The sequence below is a fragment of the Rhincodon typus genome, chromosome 14 (assembly GCF_021869965.1).
Source record: "Rhincodon typus isolate 14 chromosome 14, sRhiTyp1.1, whole genome shotgun sequence".
Lineage (NCBI taxonomy): Eukaryota > Metazoa > Chordata > Chondrichthyes > Orectolobiformes > Rhincodontidae > Rhincodon > Rhincodon typus.
The window spans coordinates 62,370,115-62,384,902 of NC_063345.1; the positions used below are offsets into that span (position 1 = coordinate 62,370,115).

General features: G+C 40.6%; 1 protein-coding gene across 1 annotated transcript in view; it reads right to left on the bottom strand.

Moving 5' to 3' along the window:
- The window catches only part of si:ch211-26b3.4 (connector enhancer of kinase suppressor of ras 2), a 525,409-nt gene that overhangs the window by 5,142 nt on the left and 505,479 nt on the right, over window positions 1–14,788 (bottom strand). Inside the window, exons 22-24 of the mRNA XM_048604947.1 lie at window positions 13,656–13,756; window positions 11,515–12,028; window positions 3,961–4,160 (exon numbers count right to left, since the gene is read on the bottom strand). Coding sequence (XP_048460904.1) covers window positions 3,961–4,160; window positions 11,515–12,028; window positions 13,656–13,756 — 815 coding nt within the window. The remainder of the gene's footprint in view (window positions 1–3,960; window positions 4,161–11,514; window positions 12,029–13,655; window positions 13,757–14,788) is intronic.

The following is a 14,788-nucleotide window of genomic DNA, read 5'->3' on the forward strand; positions in this document are numbered from 1 at the left end:
AGGCCCGAAACGTCAGCCTTCCTGCTCCTCTGATGCTGCTTGGCCTGCTGTGTTCATCCAGCTCTACACCTAGTTATCTCATTATTAGTGATAAGATGGCATTTTAGAGAGCCAGTGTGAAACAGTTATGGGATTGCCACCTCTAGCCTCTGTTAGAACCCTGTAACAGTTAGGCTGCCATTTTATTTTCTACACCGGTTACAGTTCATTGCAAATTATAAATCTAAAAGTATCTCACAAACCATGTTGACGTGATGAAGATAACTGCATTTTTATCAGTAATTCCTTGCTTGACATAAGCGAAATCAGTACAAATAATATCGAAGGATGGAAGTTATTAATTTTGGTCTGGAACATACTAGAAGAGATAGTAGCCCTATTAAAGGCAACTACTATTGAAAGGTATTTCCCAAGATATCTGTATCCGACACTCAGCATTTCTTATAGCTTTGTTTACAAATATCCCTAATCCGTAAAATGAAATCACTTGACCAGATCCACTCTTAACATGACTGTGAAACTGATGTTATAAAGGGGATCACCAATATTAAAAAAAATCTCAATGCTTCTATTCCAAGTTGTTTCCCAAAATGGGACTTCATGAGTTTCACAGAGCAGCCCTGGAAAGAAAGGTTATTAAAAATTTTAGAAAAAGGCTTATATCATGTGTTTGTCACATCTCACGGAACACTTCAAAGCACAGCACATAATTAATTAGGTTCAAGTAAATTGTTGGAATGGAATGAATTGAAGCAAATTGCATGGAATGACAAAGAAGGCTTGCACTTATAAAACTCACTTCAGGATATCTGAAAATGCCTTTAAAGTATGTTGGAAGCGTCAAAATGTCAGAAATGCAGTAGTCAATATGCACACAGGAAGCTGTCACAACAGCAATTACAATCTAATAAAATCTGGCCTTTCAGTGATGTTGGACGTGGGGTGCATATTGACCAGGACCTCTGGAGAGCTCCTTTCTCCTCTTCAACATACTGCCACGAGATTGTTTGCATTCACCTGAGGGCAGATACGACCTTTTCTCTGTACTTACGTACATGTGACTACAATAAATCAAATCAACAGACTTAGGTTTAATATCTCACCCAAAGGACTGAATGTTCAACAGAACGGTGATCCCTCAGAACAATGCCATTTTGTGCAGTAAAACCCCGCACCCAGCAGTGAAATGAATATCCAGTTTGTCTAATGACGTTGAGGGATGCATGTTAGCCAGGACAACAGAATATCACCCTGTTCTGTTTGATTAATGTTATGGGTTCTTTTTCTATGTAAGGAACTATGAAAACAATTTCTGTACATTGGGACTCAGTCATATACAACAGATGATATTAGGACTTGTCAGATAGCAGGAATGTCAGTGTAACTTGCACAGGGATAGCAGCAGTAATTATCGATTTAGAAACTAGGAACATCTTTGGATTGAAAACATGCTTTTCTCTTTTGCAGTATATCCCTAAACAAGTTGCTTTCGAAATGCAATTACTGTTGTTACATAAGGAAATGCCAGAGCCAATTTATTTGAGGCATAGCCTCGCTTATGGGACTAAGTGAACTCTCTTGGTCTTCTTTGAATTGTGCCATGGGACTGATTATGTCCACTTGACCTGGCAACTAAGGCCTCGTTTTAATCTTTCTTCAGGCAAAAAAAGCAGCTGTCCCTCAGTTCTACTGCTCAATGTCAGCCTTAATTACATGTTGAAGGCTCTGGAGAGAGACTTGAAATCTCAATTGGAGTTTACACCATTCTCAACTGAGCCAAGCTGAACCTTTCATACAATACCTCAGATTATATTCAGATCGAATATCTTTTGATTTCCCTATTATTAAACATGCCAGTGCTTTTCAATAAGTTTAAAAGCATGCAAATTGTGAACAGATTTTTTTCTTTAGTAAGCCTAGCTTCAATATTCAAATAACTATAAAGCTTTTTGATTCTCCTTCTGAGATAATCTGACAATTTAAATACTTAAATAATATCAACTTTGGCATCCTAGAATGTCTTCTTTTTCCTCTGCTTTCATTTCTTTTTAACTGCAGACAGACACTGGGTGACACTGTAGGACAAAGCAGTCACCTCATTTAATCCATTTGATGTATCAAGTCAGCACTGAAATACAGCACTGAACGAAGAGATGCGACAACCTGTAAATCTCATGCCTAAAGTGACTCCTGCTAATCTCAAACTGGCTCAAGGTGACTCAAATGCAAAGTGCAAGGTAACAGTACTCAGTTCCGAGATGTCTAAAATCAGTTGCTGTTTGGGCAATGGGTTTGCTGCAAAATTGCAGTCTTCAGTCAAAAGTTGGGATAGTATAGACTGACAGCGTTGCAGCACAAATCCCATCCTTGAAGCAACCACCACAAGATGCAAAACTAATATTCTCCTGTTCCTTCTGCAGTGCTGATCTTGCCAGGTGCCTCAGGTTGGGAATTGTGTTGTCCACTGAGGAATGGGGTCAGCATTACAATTGACTGAACTGTTCAGTGAGGGTCCCCATTGCAAGCAAGATGACTGCAGTTACCGTCATTTATTTCTGAACATTTCCTGTTTTGGGCGTTGGGTGGAATTGAAAACAAGACCTGTAGTCGCGGTAGTCTTGATTCTTCAGCACTTGTAAGCATTAGGGAATTCTCAGGTTCCTCATGGTTAGCAAAACTTGCTGCCTGATGATTCACATTATAAAGTATGGTCAAGACGCGCAATCGATTTCTGATGCCAATCCATAAGACTATAAGAAATGGGAGCAGGAGCAGGAGCAGGAGCAGGCAATGTGGCGCCTCGAGTCTGCTCCACCATTCAATAAGATCATGGCTGATCCGACATTCCTCACGTCCATGCCCACAGTCAAGTAATGAGAAACTGGACATCCAGCCACAGGAAACGAACAGAGAGCAAATGGATGGGTAAATCCTGAGTTAGCCATTTCTAGACAGGCATCTAGAACTTTTACACATCAATTACACCTCATTAGTCAGAGACCAATAGAATTGGCTAAATGTTATTCTTCCAGTCTTGATATGGAACCACTTTGGGGAAGCAGGTGAAGGAGGAAGTGAGGTGTGGTCATGTGAAGGATAATAAACTAATGGATTCAAAATATTTAGCATTAGAAACTTATGTCTAGAAATAACCTCTGTCAGTATCAGTAAAACAATGGCTAATATGATCACTAGACATTCCTATGTCTGTATTTCAGCTGAGGTATTATTCCATTTCAAAGAGATTAATACTTCCATTAAAATGGCACAGTGTTGCTCAGATAAGCTAAGCAATCATTGGAACAGGACCAAGCCATTTAACCTTGGAGCTGCCATTCAGTAACACTCTGGTTGACGTGCACCCCATCTCCATTGTCCTGCCTCTGCTTCCATACTCCCGGATACAGTAACTGAACAAAGTTTGTCAAAATTAGTACCAAAAGCTCTAATTGACACATGATCCACAGCCTTTCGTGGGCAGCATTACTGGGGGAGGCAGAGGCAGGAGGATAGAGAACCACATTTCCAGATAACCCTTTGTGTCGACATCCTTCCTGGCTTCACCCTTGATTAGCTTAGCTCTCAATGTATACTGATGTGCCTTTTCGCTTGATGACTTCACCAGATGAATCAGTGTGTCTATGCTGCTGAATCTCTTAAAACTTCATTTACCTCAATTAGACCAGTTCTCAATCTTCTGTCCTCAGGGGAACGCAAGCCATGTTTCTGAAACCCCTCCTCATAATCTGCCCTTATAAGCCCTGTGTACCATTCTGGTGAATCTGTGTTGCATCCTCGGAAGGCTCCCAATGTTAAGAGGACATTTGTGCACCTAATTCTCTAACTTCAATTAAAACTAAGGGTTATAGCTAGTCAGAAAGGTCAAATGTGTATTCCAAAAATGGGCATCTTGTTCCTCGAGTTTCAGATTTAGAAGAAGTAAATGATGCTGCTTCTCACCTTTAGTGTACTCTTCAGCATCCTAATGTGGTGCAACTTTTCATTGACAACTGGATCATTACATCTTTTTATAAAAGACCTTCTGAATTCTTGTTTGGTGGAAGGGCGTTGCTCTCCGATTGCAGACAGACTGGCCTGCTCCAGGGACCTGTACAGCTCCTGTAGCCCGTCGGTAGATCTTCTGTCTTCTGCTGTACTTTCTGGAAGGGAATATTGCAGGCGTTTGAATCTTGTCACAGCCACTGACCAAACTGGACTTTAAACATACACTTCTATATCTGGCCTGTATTTTGTACAAACACTTGCGACTGACATAGGAGTGGATTTGTTTTATGTTTCTACAAAGTAAAGCTTTTTGGAAATGGCTAGGAACCTAATGATTTTATAAGGGAGCCTAAAATGATACTGGCAGCAAGTGAACTGGTATGAAACAAAACGCAAAGCTCCTTGAGACAGTTTGGATCCGGGAATGGTGCGCCCTTAAAGGGCAAAGAATTGAATCCAATCAATCTTCACTCATTTATACAAGTATTTGTTTTGTATTTTAAGTATAATTTTAATTCAATATTGCTTCTTTTAATATTCCATTTCCCTGTTACCTGTTGAATTTGCTTGTCTCTTCCTATTCTTACATAGATGTTTTAACTTGGTTAGTTAATCTGTATGTGAATTTTATGAATTTTTTAATGTTACATTACACAACCATTCAGCCTTTGGGCTGTGGACATGTTTTTTCAGAAAGACACCATTATTATTTTAGGCTGGATTTCATATAACTACAAATTCAGAAAATAACACGAAAATGGGAACCAATCACTTGCAGAGCAGTCCATGGAAAACTACAAGGTATTATGTGAAAATTTATAATAAAATTATAAATGGATGGAATAAAAAATTAACATTTGACATGTATTATTGGTCTGATAATATAAAAGATTTGGAAACAATTTTTGTTTGTTGAGTCAATGCTTTATTGAAAAATATCTTTTTGGAGACTAAACTCAACATTGTAATGTTACAAAAAGCGGAATAAATTTATATTTGCCAACAGACATCATGCTTGCAGACAGACATGGCTAATGACCATCTATTAAAACAAAAGTCACTCTTGGATTGCTAAGTGCTCCATGCATAATGAAATCTGTGCATGCAACACTACTTAAATAGATATTCAGGTTTTGTCAGGGCAATGACTGCATGGGAGATTTGTTAACTGGAATCAGTCGTGATGTTCTTACTTAATTTCACAGCTACATGTCAGTCAGTCACAAATTAAGCAAATAAACACTAAAATGTAATTCCTCCAACAGCAACTGTAGTGCAGTTACAACCTTTTAATGAAAAAGGCATCTAATCTATGTATACATTATGGGGTATTCTGGATAGATCTTGGACAATTGTATTCCCTGCATTTTAAATGCATGTATCAATTTGCAAACCATTTGGCACATTTTACATTACCTACGGTAGTAACAGTTACAAAGATATTTGCAACATTGCAATTCAAGTATGTGTGTTACAAGAAAACAAATCAGATATGGTGAATCAGCTGTACCTTTTACGATTACGATATAAATAAAATAGGACAAAACAAAACCCATTTTAACGTTTAATTTAACCATGAATCGCTCACTGCTCCCTCTTACCTCACAAATTCTCCATTCTTGTGCTGTTTTCACTGTTTTCAGACATAAACAATGTAATCTTACAAGATTACATTATTTACGTCATGTGACTGCGGCCTTGCTGATCGGCCTGAAACAGGGAACAGGGGATTTTTAAAGTAGGAGGGGCAACACTCACTCTTTTACTGACCAACAGTTGCAGGTTATTAATGACCAATTAATTAAACTGCCATATTCGTAAATCATCATTATTTACATGCACTGTTTCATTTTCTTCTAAAACAAAATAAAACTTGGTGACATTTGCCCGAAAGGAATTACAGTTCTAGTGCGAGTCAAGCAAATGAAAGCCTCATTCACTCACACAGCAATACTGTTGATGGAAATTAAACACTAGGCTGCCATGGTTTGAAAATTTAGAATAACTGCAACTGAAAGAAGGTATTTGGTTTCATTCAAGACCCCGAGTTAAGGAAATTGACCAGATTGAGTTAGGGGATGGGACAGCGGTGGTGAAGAGAAAGAAGGATGAACTTTAAATGTAGTATGGTGACAATGACATGAATGGAAAGGCATGACTTATTGGCAGAATCCACATCATGATTGGTGCCACTGTCTCACAGTGACAAAAGGAGGGACATCGCATAAGCTTGAGTGAGCCTCTCTTGACAGGAAACTGGATTGAATATGAAACACACAGCACCCGATTTTCATTCCTCCTGGTTTTATTTGAACCATTGGAAGATCAAGGCATCAATTGGGTTCACCAATCTCCACATGTGATTATTCTACCCTCTTGGTGAGGCATCATCTCAAAAAACTGTCCTCAGTGCATCACTGAGCCTTGTTTCTCATGAGGGATTATTATTTGCAGATTGCTCCAAACAGCATTCTACTAAATTCTGTACTTGGGAACTGTTCTATTTTTGCTTCTCGCTGTCCGGGGCTTCTACGGTCAGAATTTAGGTGGAACCCTTCACCGCACAATTCAACTATTGCATTTAACTCTGTGCCACAAAGTTGAGACTTAAAACTGATTACTGGGTGGGACTTCTTGGGCCGAATGGCCTGTTTCCACACTGGAAGGATTCTATGAATCCCTTTGGAATGCTGAACACAGAGGGGATAACGCATTTTGTGTGATGATAGCATCACACTGGATGCAATAGAAATGGCAGAAAATGATCGCCTGAATATGGACACCGATGAGGGCCAAGAGAACCCTACCATTTCTTCTTGAAGCAATGAGAGCCGAAGTGTGGGAAGTGGGGTGGTTCTAGTCCAGGGCCCTATCAACAACATTGGGTGGGCTGGAGCCCTTGAGTGCAAAAACCAGAATACATTTCAGGAACACTGGTTTGAAAGATTGCATCATTAGAATAAATGGATCAGAGATGAAATGTAAAAACTGAACTGCGATGCTGTACAGATCCGTAGCAGGTCGTGGCTACATTGAATTAAATGCTAATAACCATGCGCCATGTGTTTGTTTCAGAGCTAAATCTCATTCAGACCCAATATGGCCCTTCCTGTCTTGCCCAAAGGTTCTTCACTGTTACTGATGTGATTTTCCAGAGGAAAGCAATTCCTTTTTGTAGCAGGGTGAGAGGCAGCACACTGATTTTTTTTTTCCTTTATTCATTAATGGGATGAGGGTGTTGCTGACCAAGCAACATTTATCGCCCATCCCTAATTGCCCAGAGGGCAGTTAAGAGTCAACCACATTGCTGTGGGTCTGGAGTCACATGTAGGCCAGACCAGGTAAGGATGGCAGTTTCCTTCCCTTAAGGACATTAGTGAACCAGATGGGTTTTTCCTGACATCAACATTGGATTCATGGTCACCATTAGATTCCAGATATTTATTGAATTCAAATTCCACCATCTGCCGTGGCAGGATTCGAACCCACGTCCCCAGAACATTATCTGGGTCTTTGGATTAACAGTCCAACGATAATACTACTAGTCCATTGCCTCGCCCAAGCAAATACATTCATTAAACTCCAGTACCATTGAATCCCTAAAGTGCTGAAAGAAGCCATTCAGCCCATCAAGTCTGTACCAACCCTCCAAAGAGGGTGCAAAGAGCCTGTAATCCTGCATTTGTCACAGCCAATCCACCTAACCTGCACATCCTTGGACTGTGGGGTAGAACCAGAGCACGCAGAAGAAATCCATGCAGACACAGGGAGAATACCCCCACACTGATAGTCGCCCGAGTGTGGAATTGAACCCAGGTCCCTGCTGTGACAGGATTCAAATCCAGGTCCCCAGAGCATCATCTAGGTCTCTAGATTAATAGTCCAGTGATAGTACCAGTAGGCCACCAACTTCCCCATAATCTCTTATTTCCTGCGTGGGAAATGAACCTGGGTTGCAGCACTGATTTTGCCAAATCTTAACCACGAGATCACCAGGGAAGGTAAATGTGCTTTTGAAACAGACATGCCAATTTTTATGAAGTGACTGCCGGATACATGATTTCTAAGCCAAATTCAGCCTTATTCATGATCTGACCAGAAGTTTATTTTGTTGGTATTTGACCAGCTGGGTCGGAATGGCTTGCTGACTATCAGTCTGCTGATCAGTATCTTGGTCACAGTCAGAGGGTCTGCAAAGACCCTAGAAGTACTGTTGCCTTTATTTTACATTGCGCTTAGTCATGGATACCTTCTACAAAAGAACACTCAAGTTTTAAAGGGCGAAGACTGGCTGGCTAGCAGAAAACACAGGGTATGAATAAATGAGTCTATGTCTGATTGGCAGGAGTCCTTCAGGGGTCTGTGCTGGAGCCTCAACCCTTTACAACTTCTATCAATATCTTAGGTGAGGGGAGCGAAGGGTGGCTAAATTTGCAGCTGACACAAAACCAGATAGAGAACACATGGGGAACACATAAAGGGTTTGCAGGTGGATATTGACAGGCTGAGTGAGTGGGCAATTTTTGACATCCGCAGATGGAGTATAACTTGGGAAAATGTAAAGATGCCCACTTTTACAGGAAGAATAAAGAAAAAGCAAGAGTTTTATATAAATGGGGAATGACTGCAAAATTCCAAGATGCAGAGGGATCTTGACGATCTAGTGTCATGAGTCACAAAAAAGTTAGTATGCAGGTATAGCACAGCAACACAAAGTCTAATGGGCTGCTATCGTTTATTATGTGCGGAATTGAACATTACAGTGATGGTGCTTCCGTTATACATGGTTGAGACTACATCTCAAATACTTGGTATCGTTATTTAAGAAAGGATGTATATACACTGGAGGCAATTCTGAGAAGGTTTACTACATTGATACAGCTAACGAATGAGCTGTCTTATGAGGGTGGGCTGCTTGGGTTGGGTTTGTTTCTACTGGAGTTTGGAAGAGAGAGGGATGACTTGATTAAAGTGTATAAGGACTGGATGTTTAATTGCAGGCCAGTCCAGAATTAAGAGGAACTATTTTAAAATTACAGGTCACTCTTTCATGAGAGACGAGCCAAAGAGATCTTTATGCTCTCAGAGGCCTCATAAGGCAGTGAATGTGGGGGTCATTGTGTATTTTTAAGACGGATATAGATAGATTCTTGTTTGGAAGGGAAATCAAAGGTTGTCAATGATAGATGGGAATGCGGAATTCGAAACAAAAACAAAATTAATCATGTCCTTACTGAATGGCAGATTAGACTCCAGGGGCCAAATGGTCTATTTCAGCTCCTATTTTTGAGGTTTGCATCCCAAGGGAATGATGGCTAAACACAACGAGCTTTATGGCTAGTGGCAAGTTAAGACAGACAGATAATAAATACCTGGCAGGTAAAGATACTCCGTCCCATTTAACCTGTCTCACATAAGTTTGCATATACCCATCATTGCAAACTAAAGGAAGTTGTGTTGTTCAGTAGGTAGTGCCCCTGTTTCAGAGCCAGAATTTCTGGGTTCAAGACTTACTACTGGACTTGTTGGCCACAGAAGGAACATTTTCGATGTCGCCCTTCTAATACTCCCTCACTATTCCCCAAAGGAGAAAGCAAAGATACAAAACAAGCCTGTAAAACATAAATTTTTCAATGATTGGTCTTATTATTCACTTACAATATTTTGAAACAAGTTATTGTAACAAATGACCAAGTCTGATGAGAGACATCAAGTGAGCAGCACAACTGTGCTGCTCTGTTAGTGCCAATCGTTGACAATTTGCCTTTCAACATTATCCCTCATACAGGGACACATCTCAAAGTGTCCTTCTCTCCCTTGGCCTGGGCCTGATTGAAATGAACTAACTTCTTGTCTAATTTTCAAATTCCCGCATGTCTTCTCCACTCCTCTGACAATGCCTCTTACTTCTTTTCACTTCTCCACTAAGAATGTTCCTCATATAGTCCTTGCTGTTCAGTCTCGCCATCCTCTTTGTGTTTAAAAGAAAACTTCCAAAAGCACTTTTCTATCTTTCTTTCTCAAACCTAGACTTTATTGTTAAACTTTCCTTGATTGCTCAGCTTCCACTGTTTAATCTTCTTGAAGTGAAGCACTTTGAGATATGTCCCTGTATGAGGAATAATATTGACAGGCAAATTGTCAACTATTGGCACTAACAGAGTAGCACAGTTGCACCGCTCACTTGATGTCTCTCATCAGACTTAGCCACTTGTAACAAAACATCGTAAATGAATAATAAGACCAGTCACGAAAATTTTATGTTTTACAGGCTTGTTTTGTATCTTCACAGATACTTTGCTTTCTCCTTTGGAGAATAGTGAGAGAGTATTAGAAGGACGATATCGAAAATGTTCCTTCTGTGGGTCTTGACCCCAGAATGTCGAGCTCTGAAACAGGGGCACTACCTACAGAACCACACAACCTCCTTTATTTTGCAATAGCGAGTACATGTGCACTTATGTGAAACAGGTTAAAAGGGACATACTATCTTCATCTGCTACTTATTTGTCATACATCTGTCTTAACTTTTCAGCCACTAACATAATTTGAATATCTCAAACTTGAAGGTGCTCAGAGTTACTTCGCTATAGATAAATGGACTTTTAATGTCTGAAAGTGTTAAACTTGGACAAGTAGGTTATGTTTTACTCTATAAGAAGGCATCCCTTCAGCTTTGATGGGAGGACATATTGTCCTTTATCACACGAGTAGGAATTTTTAAAACATTTATTGTAAAGCAAACAAAAACAGCAATATAGCTTTGGCGTAGAGCTTTGATCAGACAGAGATTCAATAAGCCTCATGCAGTTTCTAAACCAACTGACAAACTATATCCATTTACGCTTGAAAATAGAAAGTAACTCATGATTTTTGTACGAAATGTCTTGATTTTTAAGAGTTTGTCTATTGACTCATGAGATACAGAGGGAAATGGCTGGTCTGTGTAAACCAAACACTTAGTGATGAATACAAAATGTGAAGGGAATTGAAGAGTTCCCTCCTGATTTAGTGACTGCCAATTTTTTTTAGTTTTTTTTCTAACATGACTCAGTGGTTGTCCCTTCTGAGGCACAAGACCCATGCATACAAGGAGCTGAGTGAGACTTTAGCATTATAACCAGGCTGACACTTCACTCCTATACAGAGGAGGGCGCTCCAGTGCTGTCATTTGAGTAAGACATGAATTCAAGACATCTGCCTGATCAGACGAAATAAGAGCAGAGAGTGAGATGATCCAGTGTTTTGCCTATCATTTCTCTCTCAACCAAAGGCACTATTCCCATCTTCTGTTTCTGGGACCTGACAATGCGCCTGTGCAGCAACAAGGACAACACTGCAAGAGCGGGTCATTGCCTGCTGAGTGCTTTGGAACACCTTGAGAATGTGCAAGGTGGTATCAGAAGAGCAAGTTCCTTCTTTAATGAAATGAATTCCAGTCACATACAATATTTTCTAATTATTCTGTCCAAACATGATAGGCTGCATGAAAAATATTGGCACACCAACCTTGTTTATTTGCGCCATTTTGCTTGATGCATTGGATCTCATCGTCCTCGGACCTCTCTTCAGCGAGTCCAGGAGCGAGCGCGTGCCCTTTCATTCTTCCTTCCCTATTCCTTGGGAGACTCTGGCTGCGTTGTTTACATCCTCTACTGTGAGATCCAGGTCCCCGCTCACATTCCACCAATGGAAAAGGCCCATCGCTGTCATGGTTGTGGCGCCTCTGAACGGGTAATGTTGCCTGCCGTCTTCTCTCGGGTGACATTAGTCCTGTCCTGTCTGCGATATAATCTGTTTCCAGAGGGACAGTCTGCAGGAAGTGCAACCCTGAGCTAGTTAGCGGGGTTTCAATCAGGTCCTGCCACGACCGCCTCTCTCTGTAGGAAGACCTACAGCCGGATGAATGGGTGCTTCCTGATGCATCGTGCCGTGAGTCCTCAGCAGATGAATGCGAGTATGTCGACTCACTTGAGAAATGACGTCCGTGCTTAGGTTCTGGGTAGGGACTTGAAGAATTAACCTATGGAAAAGAGTCAGAGGTAACTCGTCTGTAGTTACTGCCAATTATCAGCATTAGCCTTATATATTCTTATAACGATAATATTGAAAATTGATATAAAATAAATGGACAGCTAACATTTGCAACTTTGTAACATCCTCCAGACCCCGCTCCCTCATATTCGTGCTCTCTTCCACCTCTGTGAGGTTCTTTGTATCTCATTGACAACTCCTGAGACCCTAACCTTGAAATTCCATTTCTAAGCCTCTCCACCTTTCTAACCAACTCTCCGCTGTGACAGTGTAAACTTCACAACTTTAATAACTCTTCAAAGATTGAAAGAAGCAGCAGTAACTCTGTCTGGTATAACCATTAAGGGACAAAGACAAATTTATGCAGGAATTGAAAGCACTTAGCCATGTCTGGGAGAAGAATGAGTCGAAGCTACTGTTTGAACATCTGCTAGATAACTGGCTGCCTTATATCACAGCAATAACTGATTACCCTGAAGAAGCATTTAAGGAGTTAATCACAGGAACATTGTGTCTTCAAACAGACGTCAAAACCAAATGTAACAAGGTGCAGGGAGGTTACCTCTGATAAGAAGGAAAGCTGCAGACGTGCAATATTGCGGATGAAAGAATCTAAAGGATCATCAATAATGTCACACCACAAACCTGAAGGAAGCTAAATTATTTAAGAACTATGGAGAGCAACACTGCACAAGGATCAAACCCTGGGCACATCCAGAGATAGATATTGTTGGTCTGAAATGTAGCTAAATTCCACCATTAATCGGGCAGTAGCCAAGTTGAGGGGTGAGGCTTAACTTGCTTACTTGATTGGTCTTGTTTCAGTTATTATATGCAATAAAGTTTAAGTAATTATTTCAGTATTTGATTGCCTGCGAGACTTTTTAATAATGAGCTGAATTAAAAAAAGGATAATATACCCACAACACCTCCTTTAAGATGCTTGCTAAACCCTACCTCTTTTGGCCAGTGCTTTGGTCATCTATTCTAACATGCAACTCAATTACAAATATTGTTTGTCGAACCACACTTACAAAGTTCCTTAAGATGCTTTACCATGTTAAAGGCACGCATAAATGCTAATTACCCTTTTTACTGTAAGAATGACATCAAAATATAGCACAGATGGAGGCCATTTGGCTCACAGCTCCCATGCCGACTCTTTGAAAAAACTATCTAATTGGTCAATCTCTCCTACTCTTCTCACAGTGCCCTGCACGTTCCCATTTCAAGTACATTACCAAATTTCACTTAAAAGTTGCAGTTAATTGTGCCACCAGCACCTTCTAGGCAGTCCATCTTAGATCATAGCTCGTTGTGTTAAATTAATTTCTCTTTTAATTTCTTTTTGCCAACTATGTTTTAGAAAGCTCTCTGTCTGCTGTCTGAGGAGAGACTTCAATTCATTTAACAAAAGGGGCATCGTGCCATATTTCTCACGGTTCAGAAAGTTGAACACTTATCTCTAAGTCAAAAGATTGTGCATTTAATACCCACTCCAAGACTTCAGCCCCAAATCTAGCCTGACACTCCTGTGCAATGCTGATAAATATCATTGGAGCTGTTTGTCTGCAAGAACTGCAACATACATAGCAAGGCTGCGTTATGATTCTTACTGATGGTGTCCGAGGGTATGTGTCACACACTGCTGAATGGCCCTCTGCTTTTACTGTTAAAGGATCATTAGCATCCTCTTGGTCACTTTCACTCCAGTAGTCTGAAAAGGAACAAAAAAGACCTTATTGTAAAACACTCCTGACTTAAAATCTTTTCAAACAGTCCTATCAGAGCTGATAATGAGAGTCATACAGTCATATGGCGGCGGAAATAGGCCCTTCGGCCCGACTCATCTGTGCTGACCAGGTTTCCTAAACTGAACTAGTCCCATTCGCCTCTGTTTGGCCCATAAACCTTTCCTATCCATGTACCTGTCCAAGTATCTTTTAAATGTTGCAACTGTATTCACCTCTACCACCACCCTCTGTGTGAAAAGGGTGCCCTTCAGGTCCCTTTTAAATCTTTCCCGTCTCACCTTAAACCTATGCCCTCTAGTTTTGGACTTCCCTACCCTGGGGAAAAGACCTCGGCTATTCATCTTATCTATGCCACTTATGATTTTATAAATCTCTATATGGTCAACCCTCAGTCTCTGACACATCAGGGAAAAGAAAATTCCAGCCTTTCCAGCCCCACCTTATAACTCAAACCTTCCATTCTCAGTAACACCCTTGGAAATCCCTTTTGTACCCTTTCCAGTTTAATAGCATGCTTCCTATAGCAGAGCGACCAGAACTGAAGGGCAGTATTTCAAAATGTGGCCTTACCAACGTCTTGTACAGCTCTAACATGACATCCCAACTCCCATACTCAATGTTCTGACCAATGAAAGCAAATATGCCAAACACCTTCTTGACCACCTTGTCAACCTGTGATGCCGCTTTCAAAGAACTACGTACCTGCATCCCAAGCTCTCTCTGTCAACAACACTCCTCAGGGCCCTACCATTAACTGTGTAAGTCCTGCCCTGGTTTGTCTTACTAAAATGCAACAATTCGAATGGCTTTCTCACAGTTCTTCACACCTCACCAATCCTAAGGGTTCCAATTTGTTATTCTTCATTCCAGAGTAGATAAGCTCATACTTCCTCACAGTCAACTTCATTTGCTACAGATTTGCCCTTTGACTCATTCAGCCTGTGTTCATTTGTAACATGCTCCACTTATTTATGCAACTTATTGACCCAAAACTT